Source organism: Cetorhinus maximus, chromosome 1 (assembly GCF_964194155.1).
Source record: "Cetorhinus maximus chromosome 1, sCetMax3.hap1.1, whole genome shotgun sequence".
Taxonomy (NCBI): Eukaryota; Metazoa; Chordata; class Chondrichthyes; order Lamniformes; family Cetorhinidae; genus Cetorhinus; species Cetorhinus maximus.
The window spans coordinates 136237641-136256618 of record NC_135879.1 but is presented as its reverse complement, the minus strand read 5'-3'; the positions used below and the strand labels follow the sequence as shown (position 1 = coordinate 136256618).

Genomic DNA, 18978 nt, shown 5'->3' with positions numbered 1-18978 from the left:
TACCTGTATCCAGTGAAGACTGGAAAATGATTTCCTCCCTGGCTTCTTTTAATGCCTGGGGTATATTTCATCCAGCTCTGGCGACTTATCCACTTTGACAAACACTGAAGAAATATTTCTAGAAGATTTCACAGTATATCATAAAGATAGATCTCCTAAAGGTGGAGGAGTCTTTATAGCAGTCAGGAACTCAATTCCCAGTCTCACAAGACATGATTTGTCCTCAACAGATGCGGAGTTAATATGATGCCAATTGGCCCCCCCACAGCGAGGAGATGTTTTTGTTGGAGCTTACTATCAGAAACCCAGCAGCCCCAAGGATTCACTAAATGACCGAGATGCTAGCCTAAAAATGTTTTATAATACAACATTGTCACCCTTCATCATATTAAATGAAGATTTTAATGTTCCATATCTTCCTTGGAATCAAGACAACCCCCAATGTGCTATAAACACTTCAGGAAAACTGCAGCATTTGAGTTTTCACCAATATTACATTGCATCGTTCAACAATCCATAACATAAAAACATAGAAAATAGAAGCAGGAGTTGGTCATTCAGCCCTTCAATCCTGCTCCACCATTCAATATGATAATGGCTGATTCTCTGTCTCAGCGCCATATTCCCGCTCTCTTCCCATACCCCTTGATGTCTTTACAGTCCAGAAATCTATTTATTTCCTTCTTAAATATATTCAGTGACTTGGCCTCCTCAGACTTCTGTGACAGAGAATTCCACAGGTTCACCACCCGCTGAGTGAAGAAGTTTCTCCTCATCTCAGTCCTAAATAGTCTACCCTGTATCCTGAGACTGTGGCCCCATGTTCTAGACCCGCTCCCCCCCCCAGTCGGAGGAAACATCATCCTTGCATCCAGTCTGTCCAGACCTGTCGGATTTTTATAGATTACCATAAGATCTCCTCTCATTCTTATGAACTCTAGTGAATACAGGCCTAGTCGACTCAATCTCTCCTCATGCGACACTCCTGCCATCCCAGGAATCAGTCTGGTGAACCTTTACTGCACTCCCTCTATAGCAAGTTTATGTTTTTTTTAGGTAAGGAGACCAAAACTGCAAACAATACTCCAGGTGTGGTCTCACCAAGGCCCTATACAGCTGCAGTAAGCCATTCTTGCTTCTGTACTCAAATCCTCTCACAATGAAGGCCAACATACCATTTGCCTTCTTAACTGCTTGCTGCACCTGTATGCTTGTTTTCAGCGATTGGCGTACAAGGACACATAGGTCCCTTTGTACATCATCATTTCCCAATCTATCACCATTTAAATAATACCCTGCCATTCTGTTTTTCCTATCAACTTCACACTTACTCACGTTATACTGCATCCACCATATATTTGCCCATTCACTCAACTGTCTAAATCACCTTAAAATCTCTTAACAGCCTCCTCACCACTCACATTCCCAGCAAGTTTCGGTCATTAGCTAACTTGGAAATATTACATTTGGTTTCCTCATCCAAATCATTGATATATATTGTGAATAGCTGGGGCCCAAGCACTGATCACTGCGAAAATGCAGGAGAGCTACCTGTCGACTAGCTATGAGCTAACATGTCTCCGATTTACAAGAACACCCTACCAATCCAGCAAACTACTGACCTATTTCACTTACTAGTGTTTGCATTATTAGAGCACACCATTGGTAGTCAGCCAATGAGACATCTTGAAGGGCAGAATACCCTTATTGACACACAGCATCCTTTTCGTAAAGCCAAATCAATAGAATCACAACTCATCTTTGACAATGGCATCACCACAATTATTTTAGATTTTTCCAATGCTTTCTTTCGTGTACCTCACACAAAGCTACTGGACAAACTAGATCATTATGGACTCGGAGGAAATTAAGTAATAGAGAAGAACATTTCTTACCAAATAGCAACAGAGTCACAGTGAATGGGGAAGCGTCAAACTGGAAACCAGTCTTAAGCGGCGTGCCCAACATTTGTTATCCCTGTTTATAAATGACATACAGGATGGATTAAAGCCAGATTAGACTCTTTGCAGGTGACTGCCTAGTCTACAGGATGATTACTGAAGCAGCAGATGAGGTTAGCCTTCAGGAAGATCTGGGAGGTGTCAGCTGTGGCTCAGTTCATAGCACCCTCACCTTTGAATCAGAGGGTTGTGGGTTCATGTCCCACTCCCGGAAAACCAAGAACTGTGATTGTACTCGAAAGAGTTGCAATCTGTGACTGTTGATAACTTGAAAGAGAGTTTCAGGAAGATCTGAATAATCTCGTTAAACGGGCTAATACATGGGGAATGAAATTCAACATAGAGAAATGTAACAACATGTGAATCAGCAATATTCAACGTTCATCAGTACCCAACTACACACTTAACGAGTCCCGCCTTGAAGTTATTAAAGAATTCCTTTACTTAGGAAGCCACATCCAAAATAATTTAAAGTGGATACAATGTAAATACGCCGCCTCCAAAATGTTTGTGTCCATGAAATGGAACATACATCACTCTTTAACTACATTAAAGGTAATGCTGTACCAGCATTGGTTACCACACGGTGTAGCTGCTTGGGATTCATATTCTGCTAAAAACATTACGCTCCTTGAGAAAGTTCAATTTTGGGCAGCTTGTTTCGTTACAAACAATTACTAGCGAGATTCTAGTGCCTTCCAGTTGGTCACATTTCCAGGCTGGTACAGTCTCCAGAACTGAAGAGAAGCCCAAATGTTGACATGCCTCTATAAAATTTTGCATGAACAATTAAATATTTCTAAGCCCAAAAGCGACCGAGCTTGACAAGTGCATAACCAACCACTTCCCCATCCTAACATGCTTCATAACAAAAACAAAAATACCTGGAAAAACTCAGCAGGTCTGACAGCATCTGCGGAGAGGAATACAGTTAACGTTTCGAGTCCGTATGACTCTTCTGATGAAGAGTCATACGGACTCGAAACGTTAACTGTATTCCTCTCCGCAGATGCTGTCAGACCTGCTGAGTTTTTCCAGGTATTTTTGTTTTTGTTCTAGATTTCCAGCATCCGCAGTATTTTGCTTTTATCTTAATGCTTTACCCCAAGAGCAATTAACGACAGAAACAATCTTCCACAAGCTTTAATCTCTATGCCCTCTAAGGGTTATGAACACACAAACAAGGAGCAGGAATGGCCATTCAGCCCCCTGAGCCTACTCCGTCATTTAATGAGATCAAGGCTGATCTGATAGTAACCTGAAATCTGCGTCCCGCCTACCCCCGATAACCTATCGCCTACTTGCTTCCCAAAAATCTATCCACCTCTGCCTTAAAAATATTCAAAGGCTTTGCTTCCACCACCTTTTCAGGAAGAGAGTCCCAAAGACTTGCGACCCTCAGTGAAAACATTTCACCTCATCTCTATTTTAAATAGGCAACCCCTTATTTTGAAACAGTGACCCCTAGTTCTAGATTCTCCCACAACAGGAAACATCCTCTCCGCAACCACCCTGTCAAAACCTCTCAGGAACTTACGTTTCAATCAAGTTGCCTCTTACTCTTCTAAACTCCAGCAGATACAAGCCTAGTCTGTCCAACATTTCCTCATAAGACAACACACACATTCCAGGTATTTGTCTGGTAAACCTTCTCTGAACTGCTTTCAATACATTTACATCATGTACTTTGGGAACTGGGCTGACCGATCCTTTGCCCCCTTCACCGTCAGGGATATGGTTCAGAGGGACCGGGGCATGCGTTAGAAACTGGAAGGAATGAGTGTCTATGGTGCAAAGAAAACTGGGCATGTGGGAGCGACGCTCCCTTTCCATTGCGAGTAAGAACCTGGTCATCAAGTGTGAGGCATTCTCGCTGTTGCTGTACGTGGCGCAGGTCTGGCCCATTCCAGACTCCTGCGCAATGGCGATCACCCGAGCCATCTTTCGCTTTATCTGGAGATCGAAAACGGATCATGTCCACAGGGACGTGATGTACAAGCCTCTAGATAAAGGGGGAAAAAACATGCCCAACATCGCCCTCATACTGATACCACTGGCCACCTTTGCGTGCGGCTGCATCAAGCTGTGCGTAGACCCTCGGTACGCAAACACCAAGTGTCACTACGTGCTGAGGTTCTACCTGTCCCTGGTGTTGCAAAGGATGGGTCTGGCCACGCTACCGCGGAACGCTCCAAGTAGTTGGACTGTGCCGTACTACCTGTCCCTCGTGGAAAAATTTATGCAAAGAAACACCTTTGACCACAAGTCTATCAGGCAGTGGTCAGCATGTAACGTCTTTGAGGCCCTGCGGGAAAAGGGGAGGGTGGATCCTGTGGGATGGTCCCCGAGCAATTTGGCAGAATGCTTCATCGCCAGAACTTTCCAACAAGCACCAAGATGTAGCTTGTCTGATGGTGAGAAAGGCCCTGCCCTTCAGATCCTTCCAACATGCCAGGAGTCTCACCCCCTCTACACGTTACCCTCGAGATGGCTGTGGTGGGGACGAGACCGTTGTTCACCTCCTTATGGATTGTGCCTTTGCAAAGAAGGTTTGGAGAGAGATGCAGTGGTTTCTGTCGAGGTTCATCCCAAGCAGTTCTGTGACACAGGACTCTGTGTTCTCCGGGCTGTTCCCAGGCACACACACCGAGAAAAACATCAACTGCAGCTGGAGGATCATCAACTCAGTGAAAGATGCTCTTTGGTCTGCCCGAAACGTGTTGGTCTTCCAGCGCAAAGAGTTGTCCCCGACTGTGTTGCAGACTGACACATTCCAGGACTACGTGCTGAGGGACGCACTAAAGCTTGGGGCAGCCACCGCAAAGGCACAATGGGGAAAGGTCGCTGTCTAAGACCTTTCTGCCAACGTGCACCGAGGGGTTGGGATCTGTTGAGAGCCCCTTGGGCTGTACAGCTCAAAATGAATGTACGCATTGAATACTAATTGTATTATAATTGTATTGAAGCGCCTCAGAGTGCAACATGTTGTACGTTGATAACTCCAATACCATTGTCTGATTGTCTGTAATGACCATATTGAAATGATTGTAATATTCATTGATTGTATTGGTGCACCTTATGATCCACGTGTAAAAGTTGAATCTGATTGTACTTTTGTGATGGTAATTTTGAAATGTTTTGTAATGTTCTTCCAGATATTTTATGAATAAAGTATATTTTTAAAAAAAGACTCTGACATTTAGTAAATCATGTTGTGACTTAAGGATTTGGTCTGGATCAAAATCCATCTGGTTTAAATATTGCAATGAAATAATTAAGTCTTGTAGCCTGAACTCTTGGTAGAATAATGCAAGGTGAATTGCAATTATACACTGTATAATGTTTCTTACATTATAAAATTGGTTGGCTCCGTGTTCATTTTACTGTTAACCAGGCCACGGAAAATCTGAAATAAAGCAGAAAGTGCTGGAAAAACTCAGCAGGTCTGACAGCATCTGTGTAGAGAGAAACAGAGTTAACACTTCGAGTCCAATATGACTTCTTCAGGATTCTTAAGTTTTTGTTCAAAAGTGGATGAATGCATGCATTTTTTAAAAGAAGTACATATATATAGATTTGTTTCATTTTGACATATATCTCATTCTTTGTTGATCAGCATCTTAATCCCAGCATTTTCAGCCTCAGAAAGCAGCGGATGAAAGCTTGCAAAATGCTAATGACGCTCAGCAGGTCTGGCAGCATCGGCGGAGAAGAGTCCAGTTGACGTTTCGAGTCCTCATGACCCTTCAACAGAACTAAGTAAAAATAGGAAAGGGGTGAAATGAAATATAAGCTGGTTTGGGGCAGGGGGGGGGGGGGGGGGGGGAAGAGAGAAGGGGGGGTTGTTGGGACAAGCAGCCAGTGATAGGAGGAGATAACCACTGGCTGCTTGTCCCAACACGCCCCCCTCTTCTCCCCCACCCCCCCTTAAACCAGCTTATATTTCACCCCTTTCCTATTTTTACTTAGTTCTGTTGAAGGGTCATGAGGACTCGAAACGTCAACTGGGCTCTTCTTCGCCGATGCTGCCAGACCTGCTGAGTTTTTCCAGGTATTTCTGTTTCTGTTTAGGATTTCCAGCATCCGCAGTTCTTCATTTTCATGCTAATAACGCTCTGCGCATGTGCTTAATCGCGATCGCGCATGCTCAGTAGTTCGCCAGTGCGAGGCCCGGAATCACGTGCACTAGGCATCACGTGCTCCTTAAACTGCGGCTCCGCCCCTTGCACGACCGCCATGTTGACTGGCCTCGGCCGCTTCCAGGTGCGGTTCGCTGGGCCCAGTGTGTCCAGTGTCTGTGTGAAGTGGCGGCGGCAGCAGCACGGCGGGCCCGGAGCGACCTCACCGGGAGGAGGACCGCCCGGGAGAGGAGACTGTCTACAGCGGGAAAAGGTGACCGAGCGCGGCGCTGAAGGCCTTTGAAATGAGCACAAGCCGGCGAAGAGAGGTCCGGAGTGGAGTGGCCGGGGAATGGGCCATAGAGGCCGGGCGGTGCCGCGTCCTCCGCCCCCCAACCATGTGCTGAATCGCTCACTCAGGAGCCGTCCTCACTCTAATAAAAATCAAATCACTCTTTAGCGTACATACCCCCCCCCCCCCCCCCGGCCACTGTTTAAGCTGCTGTTGATTTTGACAACTTTACCAAACTGTCTCCCACAACACAGTTACTGCAGGAACAAGAACAAAAATAGCTGGAAAAACTCCAGGTCTGACAGCATCTGCGGAGAGGAACGCAGTTAACGTTTTGAGTCCCTATGACTCTTCATCAGAACTAAGGAAATATAGAAATGAGGTGAAATATAAGCTGGTTGAGGGGGATGGGACAGGTAGAGCTGGATTCTACACAGTTCACCTCACACAGTTACTGCAGAAACATGGCACAGGATGAACAAACTGCGGACTGACCCCTTTTGCAGGAAGCCTGTGTGCTGTGTATTCATTCTCATAAAGCATACATTTTATGTAAAAATAAGCCATTGTTGCTCTGTGGTGCTGCTGCTCTGCAGGTTTAAGATTTGGTACTACCTGTTGTGATTAACTAATCATCCATCCCTGTTTAATCTAAATGATAAAAAATGTAAGCTATTCTATAACACCAGCTCTGGAGAAGAGTCATACGGACTTGAAATGTTAACTTTGTCTTTCTCTCCACAGATGCTGTCAGACCTGCTGAGTTTCTCCACCATTTTTTTGTTTTTGTTTAAGCTATTCTATACATGCTCCTAATGATAAAATCAGTCTCTTCCGTCATTCCTCTTCGACATAGGTGATACAATGGAATTGGACTGTAGTGTATTTATCCTGCTGAGTAGCAAAATGGTGGTATTGCTGCAATAAAATTAAATAGCTTAAGACAAATTATGTGTGTAATTATACATGCTGAATTAAAGGATTAGAATAGTGGGAATTTTAGCAGCATCAAATAAATTAATTTGCCGATAAATAAAGTATTGGAAGTATGCAACAGATCCATAGCAAATAAAAAAGGCAGGTTAATCCTTTGGGCAAAGTCAGAACTAGTAGTTCTTCATTAACTAGTTCAGCTTCATCGTCACTGCCAAGTTCCTTTACAGGTGCTACAGCATTTTTTACTTCTGCACTCATTTTCTTTATAAGCGTAAAAGACTATTGCAAAATTTGAAAAGACCCATCAAAGGTAATATCCATTCTGTGGTAACAAAATCATCATTAAATATACCCTGTACTATTATGCTTTTTATATGTAAAACTAGGAGCCAATTAGTTTGCAGGAGACTAAAACAAAATGCTGGAAAAACTCAACAGGTCTAACAGCATCTGTGGAGAGAAAGATAGAGTTAACGTTCCGAGTCCGCATGACTCTTTATGTGGACTCGAAACGTTAACTCTGTCTTTCTCTCCACACGACAGATGCTGTTAGACCTCCTGAGTTTTTCCAGCATTTTCTGTTTTTGTTTCAGATTTCCAGCATCTGCAGTATTTTGCCTTTATCTTAGTTTGCAGGAGAGAATGGCTCTGTCTTTTAAGATAACTTTTCCCCCTCCCTTTCATATAGATAACCAAAGTTGTGATCATCTTTTGCAGGATAAATATGACCTGTCTAAATTTCCTGTAGAAAATATTAGGAATTTCAGCATCATAGCACATGTAGACCATGGGAAAAGTACACTAGCAGATAGACTCCTGGAGATAACAGGTAAATATTTGCACAACAAATACATGTTTACTCTTTAATCTTGAAATTTATTTCATAACCTTTTTAAAAAGAATTCAACTTTGCAACTATGAAGATGAATTAGACAGTTTGCAGTATGTGGCATTTCAGTTGTTGCTATTTCTCCTTTTATTTTAAATAGTTTGCTTTAGTCACTAAAGTTTAGTGTATTGCAGCCAGTTACAATTGTGTCTCCTACGTGAAGAACAGTGATGCTTAATTGTATGAGCGATATCTGATTTCATTGCAGAGGCAGATTTTGTACCGAGAATAACACGGCTCAAATCAGAGCAGTCGTATGTTGGGGCTAACTATCCCTGTGCTGATGAATATAAAATAATAGAACAGGGCTAAAATTGGAGCACCAGATTTGGAAGGAAATGTAAAGGAAACAAACACCTTTAGAGATCAGATTGAAAGAAATGAACCTCACTTTGAGGGCTTGTTACTTTGTTTAAATGTTTGCTTTTTTAATGTTTAGTACTACATTAAATGTGTATAGCATTTTACATACATCTGATTGAAAAAATATATCTTAACTATTTTAAGTAATACGTTTTCAGGGGCAATTGTCAAAACTGAACGCAACAAGCAAGTACTAGATAAACTTCAAGTGGAGCGAGAACGAGGTATCACTGTGAAAGCACAAACAGCAACTCTCTTTTACCATCATGCAGGAAGGACTTATCTATTAAACCTCATTGATACACCAGTAAGTTCAAAATATTTCTCTTTAATGTTATCAATGGTTTTTTGAGGGCAGCAGGTTCAGTAACTGAGCTCAAGCAAGTCCATCTGGAGGCACTTTTGTGGCTGTGATTGCCCTGGGCACTGCAGGTTTCCAGAAAGCCCCACTTAGCCTATCAGAATAAATAGACCTGGAAACTTGCAAGAGTACATGGACCTGGGGACCTGCGAGAGTGAGTGGACCTGGGAACTTGCAGCTGAAAGTAGCTTCAAGCCAATGATACTCCACTGCCAAACCCCAGTTTTAGGGCAAAGTATTTGACTGAGCTGCCATTGGGTGGCTCCTTGTATTTTGGTTCTTATATGGCATACCTCATATTGTTATAAATATACATTTACAGTTACATACTGGGTTGTGTTTACTATATCTAGAAAAATACATTTTGCCGTTGTACATAAATTATTAAATTTCTTCTTTGTAAAGTATATCTTTACACACATGGAAGATTTTCAACTCTGCCTTTCCTTACAGGGTCATGTGGATTTCAGCTATGAAGTTTCTCGATCATTGTCTGCTTGTCAGGGTGTACTGCTGATAGTGGATGCCAATGAGGTAAATTGGTCACTTTGAGCTTGTATACTTTGTCCGGTTTTAGTCATCACTATTATACTCTTATTGGTACAGTGCAAACACAAGATATCTGCTACACCAACATTTTAGACTGAAATGTGACTGTTAGTTTAACTTTCTCTATTCTGGGTATTGATTAACAAGCATTAAAGCAAATGAGTTTGTAGAATCTTTGACTTTGTTCAGATATGTTATTCTGTGAAATACCTGTTGTTCGGTTCATACTTTGTTTATCGGTACTTCTGTCAGGTTTGTAGAATGTATTCAATAAATTTTCTGTTTCATCTGCCCCCCCACCCCCCAGGGTATTCAAGCCCAGACTGTGGCAAACTTCTTTCTTGCCTTTGAATCCCAGCTAATGATAATTCCAGTGATAAACAAGGTAAGTAGACACTCTCGTTTATTTATTTCTGGCTGTTTCTAGATATTTTCTTTAAGTTGAATGCTTTTTTTTTAAGAGGAATACACTGGAAAGATGCAAACAATGGTCTTTCTTTTGCCCTCGGCTCAAAGAACTGAATAAAAGAACAACAACCAATTTATATAGCACCTTTAATGTAATAAAACGTTCTAAGGCACTTCATGGGAGCATTATAAAACAGTGTGACACCGAACCACATAAGGAAATATTTGGTCAGATGGCCAAAGGCTTAGTTAAAGACATAGGTTTTAAATAGTGCCTTAAAGACAGAAAGTGAAGTGGAGAGGTGTAGGGAGGGAATACTTGAGCTTAGGTCCTAGGCAACTGAATGCATGGCCACCAATGGTGGAGCAATTAAGATCAGGAATTCTCAAGTGGCCAGAATTAGATGAGCCCACATATCTTGGAGGGTTCTGTGCTGGTGGAGATTATAGTGAGGGACAAATTTACAGAGGAATTTGAAAACCAGGATTTAAAATCAAGACTAAAACAAAACAAAATAATTCATATACAGATCATTCAATTTAATAAAAAACTTGTGAACTTATCTCTGTAGATTGATCTCAAGCATGCTGAACCTGAAAGAGTTGCAAAACAGATTGAAAAGGTCTTTGATATTCCTAAAGAGGAATGCATTCAGGTATGAAACTTTTTCCGTTGTCAAGTTGGCCAATGATTTCCCCTAGTGAGTGACTGCAGATACTATCCACAATGTTAAATTATCATGCTTAGTGTTAATAATAATAGCCACTGTTAGCTTGTTATTTGTACTATTAATACAGTATTTTGTCAACATTTTGTTCTAATAACCCTGCAGTTTAATACACCTGTGACATACGCAGTAACAATGTAGAGGTTAACCTAAAACACTGAGAGATCAGGATTTGTTTGCTCAGAAAACTTTATCTTGACCCAGTTTGTAAGAAAACTAACAAAACTGGTGTTATTTTACATCTCGATCCAATTAACTGTATTTAAAGAAAAGTTGATTAATATCGCAATGTAGCTACAAATTTACACTCAGTGCTTTCTTCTACATTTGCTAGATTTCAGCCAAACTAGGAACAAACGTAGACCAAGTTTTGGAAAAAGTTGTTGAAAAAATTCCTCCGTAAGTACCTTTGACTTAAATCGTTATGTTTCTGAGTCCTTTTCTTGTACTCATGGTTTAAATTGAAAACAAGATTCTATTATAAGCAGCAGGATTGTTTTCAAAATGGCTGCTTCCAAGTATCGTCAGTAAGTCAGGATTAATTTTAATTCCATGATTATAATAAAAGCAAAATACTGTGGATGCTGGAAATCCGAAATAAAAACAGGAAATGCTGGAAAAACTCCACAGGTCTGGCAACATCTGTGGAAAGAGAAATAGAATTAACGTTTCGAGTCCGTATGATCCGTCTTCAAAGTCAAAACATACAACTCTCAAACTTTGGTCATTAAACAACCTTTCAAATTAATTCAGATGATTGTCTAACCACCTCCCCTTGACATTCAACAGCATAGCCTTGGTTGAAACCCCCCACCATTAATGTTCTGAGGTGTGACCATTGACCAGAAACTTAACTGGACCAGCCACATAAATACTGTGGCTACAAGAGCAGGTCAGAGGCTGCGAATTCTGTAATGAATGACTTGCCTGCTGACTCTCCAAAGCCTTTTCCCCATCTACAAGGCACAAGGCAGGAGTGTGATGGAATACTCTCTACCTAGCTGGATGAGTGCAGCTCCAACAACGCCCAAGAAGTTTGACACCATCCAGGACAAAACAACCTGCTTGATTAGCATCCCACCCTCCATGCTGTTAACTTGTATTTATGCAGCACCTTCAATGTGATAAAACATCCCAAGGTACTTCAGAGAGGCATTATAAAAGAAATTATGACACCAAGTCACACAAGGGGATATTAGGGCAGATGTCCATAAGTTTGCTCAAAGAGTTAGGTTTTAAAGAGTGTTTTAAAGGAGGAAAGCAAGGTAAATTGAAGTGTTACTTAACCGGGAGCCAGTATAGGTAAGCGAGCACAGGGGTGCTGAGTAAACAGGATTTGGTGCGAGTTGGGACTTGAGCAGCAGAGTTTTGGGTGATCTCAAGTTTAATGAGAGTAGAATGTGGAAGGTCAGCCAGAAGTTAGAATAGTCATATCTGGAGGTAACAAAGGCATGGATGAGAGTTTCAGCAGCAGAGGAGCTGAGTCAGGTGATGTTACAGAGGTGATAAAAGATGGACTTAATGACAATGTGATTGGAAGCTCATCTCAGGATCAGATATGACACTGAAGTTGTAAACGGCCTGGTTCAGCCTCCGAGAGTTGCCAGTGAGAAGAATTGGAGTTAGTGGTGAGGGAGCGGCGTTTCTGGCGGGAACCAAAGACAATGACTTCAGTTTTCCCAACATTTAATTGGAATAAACTTCTGTTCCTCTGATGTCAGAGAAGCAATCTGACATTTTAGAGATAGTGGTGAGATTAAGAGAGAAAAGGCTGCTGAGATAAAGCTGGGTGTTGTTAGTGCACATGTGGAAACTGACATTGTGGTTATGGATGATGCCGCTGAGGAACAGCATATAAAGGAAAGGGACCAAGAAATGAAGCTTAGGGGATACCAAAGGTAACTGAGCAGGAATGGGAAACAAAGCCATTGATCCACTGGCTCCATGTGGCTGCAGTAAACTTACCAAGGCTTCTTCAACAGCACTTCCCAAACTCATGACCTCTACCACCTAGAAAGTCAAGGGCAGCAGACACACGGAAACACCACCACCTGCAAGTTCACTTCCAAGTCACATACCATTCTAATTTGGTAACATATCACCATTTCTTCAGTTTCTTCAGCTGGGTCAAAATCCTGGAGCTCCCTACCTAACACTCTCGGAGTACCTTTACCACATGGGCTGCAGCAGTTCAAGAAATTGGCTCATCACTTCTCAAGGTAAGTTAGTGATGGGCAATAAGTGCTGGCCTTGGTCGACCACACACCCCATGAATGTATAAATAAGAAAAAAACTGACCTAATGGATGCAGTGTGATAGGACGTTGTTCTCCTACCTCTAGGACCTGGCTTTAGCAAGACTGCTTTAGTTTTTTTTATTCATTCATGGGATGTGGGCATCGCTGGATAGGCCAGCATTTATTGCCCATCCCTAACTGCCTTTGAGAAGGTGGCGGTGAGCTGCCTCCTTGAACCGTTGCAGTCCATGTAATAGAAGTTCTCCTCTGCTGATTGGAAAGCCCAATATTAAATGTTAACCAAATAAAATAAATCTTGACCTTAATTATTCCGTTTGTAATATTAAAACGTCCAGTTGATTGAGCATCAGCAATACATTACAACAGTGACTATTTGCTAATATGGTTACAGTATTGTCTATCTGTTTTCCAAATATGAAACTAAAGTACCTGTTCGTAGCTTTATTATATTATAGCTAAGTAGATTTCTGCAAGGCTGTACACCTATACGTGGCTACCATTGACCTCCACTCCTACATCAGTGTATTGTGACTTCAGTATGTACTGTAGCAACTTACTTTGTTTACTTCAACAGCAGTAGATTTTCTCTGTATTCTTCCAATTTGATATAAAATTCTCTTTCCTGCTAAACATTTGATTCCCCTGTTCACCACCACCCCACCCCAGCCTTAGGCAACTTTTGCAGTCAAAAAAAAAAGATATTGTGGGTACATCATCAACCTCAAATTCTGTTCCTCCACGCACAATCAACTTATTATCATTGCGAGGAGGTAAATGTCTTACAATTCCCTACCTAATATCCTTAGACTATCATGCAAGACTGCTGTGGTTCAAGAAGGCCAGTTTCTCTGGGTTAATCGAGAAATGCAATAAATGCAGCCTCACAACCAATAAAGGAAATTTTTTTTAAATTACATATGCAGAGATCCACTTCTAGCCACTAAACTTTAAATGTTTTTGAAAGTGAATTTGAAGGCCTTTGGCTCATTGCTGATGCTTCATCTTGTGCAGTTTTCTTGGCAGTCTTTATCAGTGGTGCTGTTCCATTGCCTTCCACTCACAGAGGCAGAGCGAGGAGGTGGGTTCCAAGACTACCTCAGGCCGAAAGGGAATTGTGCTTTTGGAGTTATTCTGAACCACACACTAGCCAACTGAGCTAACTGGAGCAATATGCAATTATATATCAAGCTTATTTGGTCTGAGGTGGCCCACTGCAAGGGAACCTGACATTGTAGTGTTCCAGGGTCTGATTGGGATCTGAATGTGCAATTATACTATCAGTTTTGTGTCTCTGCAAAGTAAAGTGCTACTTTGTAATGACGACTTTTTTTTCTCTCTATTCTTTCACGGCATGTGGGTGTCGCTGGCAAGGCCAGCATTTGTTGCCCATTCCTAATTGCACTTGAACTGACCTTGCTTGGTCATTTCAGAGGGCGGTTATGAGTCAACCAGATTACTGTGGGTCTGGAGTCACATGTAGGCCAGACCATGTAAGGATGGCAGATTTCCTTCCCTAATGGGGCATTAGTGAACCAGATGGGTTTTTACAACAATCGATGATAGTTTCATGGTCCCTATCACTGAGACTAGCTTTATATTCCAGATTTATTAACTGAATTCAAATTCCGCCAGCTGCCGTGGTGGGATTTGAACCCATGTCCCCAGAGAATCCTATCTGTCATTTGAAGACTCAGGCAAATTTTCTGGTCTTGTAACACTAAGTAATAACTGGCTGCTAGTTTCAGGCAGATGTTTTAGGTTACAAATATCAGAACTGTTTCCACATCGTATTTCAATTTTATTTTGATTACATAAATTCTGATATTAGCAACTGAATTAGAATTAGCTAAATGATAGCGTTGCAATGTATTTTTATTTCAGGCCACGCGCAAACCTTTCAGACCCACTGCGAGCTTTGGTATTCGACTCCACTTATGACCACTACAGAGGAGTCATAGCCAGCGTTGCACTTTTTGATGGATGGGTGCAAAAGGGGGACAAAATAATGTCCTCGTACACAAAGAAGGTGTATGAAGTTAATGAAGTTGGAATCCTGAGGCCTGACCAATATCCATTGGAAAAACTGTAAGGAGTCACTGCTCTGTCTCAGTGTCATGTTCACAAATATTAGAGCAATAATGGTTTGCATTGATGCTACTCAGCAGAATCAAAATTCAGTTCATAAGGAAAGCCCAACAATTCGGACTCAACTTCCATACAAGTGAAGCAAATTCTGTATTTCACTGTCTCCCATTGAGTAATCTGTTGAGCTGTAGAGTATGTCCCAATTTTAGATGGTGGTTTATTACTCCTCAGTAGGTATTTTTTTCCCTCTTTTATAACTGAGCGATTTGAAACTGTCCTAGCGGATTTTAAGAGTTAGATTCGTTGGACTACTTTGGTACAGAATAGAATTTGAATGCTTTTGAAGAGACATTTCAGTATGGGAGAAAAGGGTCCTGTGGTATAAATTGTTGTAAAAACAAAAAGCTAAAAGCTACTGCGGATGCTGGAAATCCAAAACAAAAACAGAATTACCTGGAAAAACTCAGCAGGTCTGGCAGCATCGGTGGAGAAGAAATCAGTCAACGTTTCGAGTCTTCATGACCCTTCGGCAGAACTGAAGCATAGTTAGGAGAAAGATGAAATATAAGCTGGTTTAAGGTGGGGGGGCGGGGGGAGAGAGAGAAGTTGAGGGTGTGGTGATTGTGGAGATAAGCAAGCAGTGATAGGAGCAGATAATCAAAAGATGTTACAGACAAAAGGATCAAAGAGGTGTTGAAGGTGGTGATATTGTTTAAGAAAGGTGCTAATTAAGAATGGAAGACAGGACACTCAAGGTACAGCTCTAGTGGGGGTGGGGTGGAAAGACTGACAGGGCATTGTTGTGATCATTTGAAATTTGTCATTCTTGGGTTTGTCCTAAGTTCAAGGCGAAAAGCTTTGACAACATGTCTCTCTTTTCAGCAATATTCAAGTTCTATACCTCTAAACAAACTACTACTTAAATCTAAAATAAATTTGCCATGAAAAGCAAGTCCCTGCTGTAAATAGATTATGCACCACCTTGACTGAGTCACTTGGCAGTGCTAAGTTTTTGGGCTCTGCATGGTTTACAAAACAGCTGCAAAATTAAGCCTCACTTTTATACATTTCTTTAGCTTTTCATACTTTCTCTTCAAGAACGAGAATGGTTATTAGTGGCTTCTAAACTACATTTTTAATAAGTAAATAGGTTAAGGTGTGTTACAGTCCAATTACACATTGCATTCTAATCATATAATTTGATAGTCAAATGTTACAAACCTGTTAGTGCAATAGTTCAGTTTTGTTTTAGTTTGTTAATTACTTGGAATGGAGAGGTTCCAGAATACCAATTGTACACTTTGACTGTAACCGCATTTTATTGTGTAGGCATGCTGGACAAGTGGGTTATCTGGTGGCTGGAATGAAGGAAGTGAAGGAGGCACAGATTGGAGACACCTTTCATTTACAGAAACAGCCTGTGGAACCACTAACAGGGTTCAAACCTGCTAAACCAATGGTCTTTGCAGGTAAGGAAACTTTGTTTGGTGGAATGGTAAGGAGTCCGTTTCCAGATCACAAAGTATGTTTTACAGCACTGACGTCTTTCAAAGACATAGTGTTGTCAGCTGAAGTGACATTTATTATAAAAATTAACTGATCATCTGTCAGTTTTATTTTCTGTTAAATTATCCAAGCTGTTTGAGTGCAGTGTTCTGTTCTGTGTCCTCACTGATATAATGGTTTGATATCAAAGGAATGTACCCTGTTGACCAATCTGAATATACCAACTTAAGGAAAGCAGTGGAGAAGCTAACGCTGAATGACTCCAGTGTGACAGTTCATCGGGACAGCAGCCCAGCCCTGGGAGCTGGCTGGAGGTGAGCGACAAGATTATGCATTGTGATAACTGTTGGCATTCATGTTTTTTTAATACAATATCTTTCTCCTCTTAGTTTTATCTTTCCTCATTAAAGGCACAAGTGCTTTTCTGATCTCCAGCATTTATTTTGGCAGCATTGCATTTTAGGAAATGAGTAATTAATTTTGAAACATCAAAACTAAGCAATATTGTTGCACTATAATCCAATAATTCTTTTTAGGAATAATGTTGATTTTTACCCCTCCATCTCCCACTGATTGGACGGCCATTTTATTTCTTCTGAAGTTGTGACAGTTCATTTATGATTACCAATCAGTGATATTCCTCTTGATAAATGGTAAAGTGAGCATGTGTCCAGCAAACATCATCTATTGTATCAAAGAAGACTTTGTTTTAAATGTCAGTAAGGTTACATACATTAAATAGAGGTTATTAAATTTTGAAACACTTTCTAAAATTAACACATACAGAATCCAATCCTATCTTAGATATTGGAATTTAAGACCCCACCTTGAAACCCACATTATTGGTAAAGCTTCTGACCTTCCTAGTTACTATCCTTTTAGGGTTGGTGTCAACATTTCTGTGAAGCACCTTGGGATGTTTATTCCAAGTTAGAGGTGCTTTACGAAATGTACATTGCTGTTATCCTGGTAATACAGAGCCAGTTTTTCTCTACTGAGGCAGGTAGCTTGCGTCGTGAAATTTCCCAACCCAGCATAAAGTGCCCCTTTACGTGCTATTTTCACTCCAGAGAGCGGGGGGCGGCATAGAGGCTGGCCCACAGTACCCAGAAGCACATTGGAAGGGGCCATGGGAGGTGGCTGACTGCTGAGGCGGGCTGATTAAAAAGCCCACCTCTATTCTCTGGGACAAAAATACCTGGAAAAACTCAGCAGGTCTGACAGCATCTGCGGAGAGGAATACAGTTAACGTTTCGAGTCTGAATGACTCTACATCAGAACTAAGGAAAAATAGAAAAGAGGTAAAATATAAGCTGGTTTAAGGGGTGGTTGGGACAGGTAGAGCTGGATAGAGGGCCAGTGATAGGTGGAGATTGCCAAAAGATGACGGTGGTGATATTAGCTAAGAAATGTGCTAATGGTGACATTAAGGGTAGAAAGCGGGACGAGCAAGGTACAGATAACCCTAATGGGGGTGGGGTGGGGGGAAGGGATCGAAATAGGCTTAAAGGTAGAGATAAAACAATGGATGGAAATACATTTTAAAATAATGGAAATAGGTGGGAAAAGAAAAATATATATAAATTATTGGGAAAAGGGGGATCGGAAAGGGGGTGGAGATGGAGGAGAGAGTTCATGATCTAAAGTTGTTGAACTCAATATTCAGTCCGGAAGGCTGTAAAGTGCCTAGTCAGAAGATGAGGTGCTGTTCCTCCAGTTTGCATTGAGCTTGACTGGAACATTGCAGCAGACCAAAGATGGACATGTGGGCATGAGAGCAGGATGGTGTGTTGAAATGGCAAGCGACAGGGAGGTCTGGGTCATGCTTGCGGACAGACCGAAGGTGTTCCGCAAAGCAGTCACCCAGTCTGCGTTTGGTCTCTCCAATGTAGAGGAAACCGCATTGGGAGCAGCGAATGCAGTAGACTAAATTGAGGGAATCACAAGTGAAATGCTGCTTCACTTGAAAGGAGTGTTTAGGCCCTTGGACGGGGGAAGTAAAGGGGCAGGTGCTGCCCCTTCTACGGTTGCATGGTAAGGTGCCTTGGGAGGGGGTTGAGGTGTAGGGGGTGATGGAAGAGTGGACCAAGGTGTCCCGGAGGGAACGATCCCTGCGGAATGCTGCCGGGGGGGGTGAAGGGAAGATGTGTTTGGTGGTGGCATCATGCTGGAGTTGGCGGAAATGGCGGAGGATGATCCTCTGAATGCGGAGGCTGGTGGGGTGATAAGTGAGGACAAGGGGGACCCTATCATGTTTCTGGGTGGGAGATGAAGGTTTGAGGGCGGATGCGCGGGAGATGGGCCAGACACGGTTGAGGGCCCTGTCAACAACCGTGGGTGGAAAACCTCGGTTAAGGAAGAAGGAAGACATGTCAGAGGAACTGTTTTTGAAAGTGGCATCATCAGAACAGATGCGACGGAGGCAAAGGAACTGAGAGAATGGGATGGAGTCCTTATTTATTTTGCTTTAATCTATTCTCTGGGACTTCATCCCAGCTGTTTGGTTACATTTTAGGCCCTCACCC

The 18978-nt window shown here is 41.9% G+C and overlaps 1 protein-coding gene across 2 annotated transcripts in view; it reads left to right on the top strand.

Annotated features, from left to right (window-relative positions):
• The first annotated feature begins 6165 nt into the window (after nucleotides 1–6165).
• guf1 (GTP binding elongation factor GUF1) overlaps nucleotides 6166–18978 on the top strand; it is a 34959-nt gene continuing 22146 nt past the window's right edge. For both annotated transcript variants that reach the window (XM_078547185.1, XM_078547195.1), the window contains exons 1-10: nucleotides 6166–6353; nucleotides 8025–8136; nucleotides 8718–8866; nucleotides 9374–9454; nucleotides 9777–9854; nucleotides 10450–10533; nucleotides 10940–11004; nucleotides 14744–14947; nucleotides 16277–16416; nucleotides 16644–16767. In XM_078547185.1, coding sequence (XP_078403311.1) covers nucleotides 6198–6353; nucleotides 8025–8136; nucleotides 8718–8866; nucleotides 9374–9454; nucleotides 9777–9854; nucleotides 10450–10533; nucleotides 10940–11004; nucleotides 14744–14947; nucleotides 16277–16416; nucleotides 16644–16767 — 1193 coding nt within the window. In that variant the 5' untranslated portion in view covers nucleotides 6166–6197. The remainder of the gene's footprint in view (nucleotides 6354–8024; nucleotides 8137–8717; nucleotides 8867–9373; nucleotides 9455–9776; nucleotides 9855–10449; nucleotides 10534–10939; nucleotides 11005–14743; nucleotides 14948–16276; nucleotides 16417–16643; nucleotides 16768–18978) is intronic.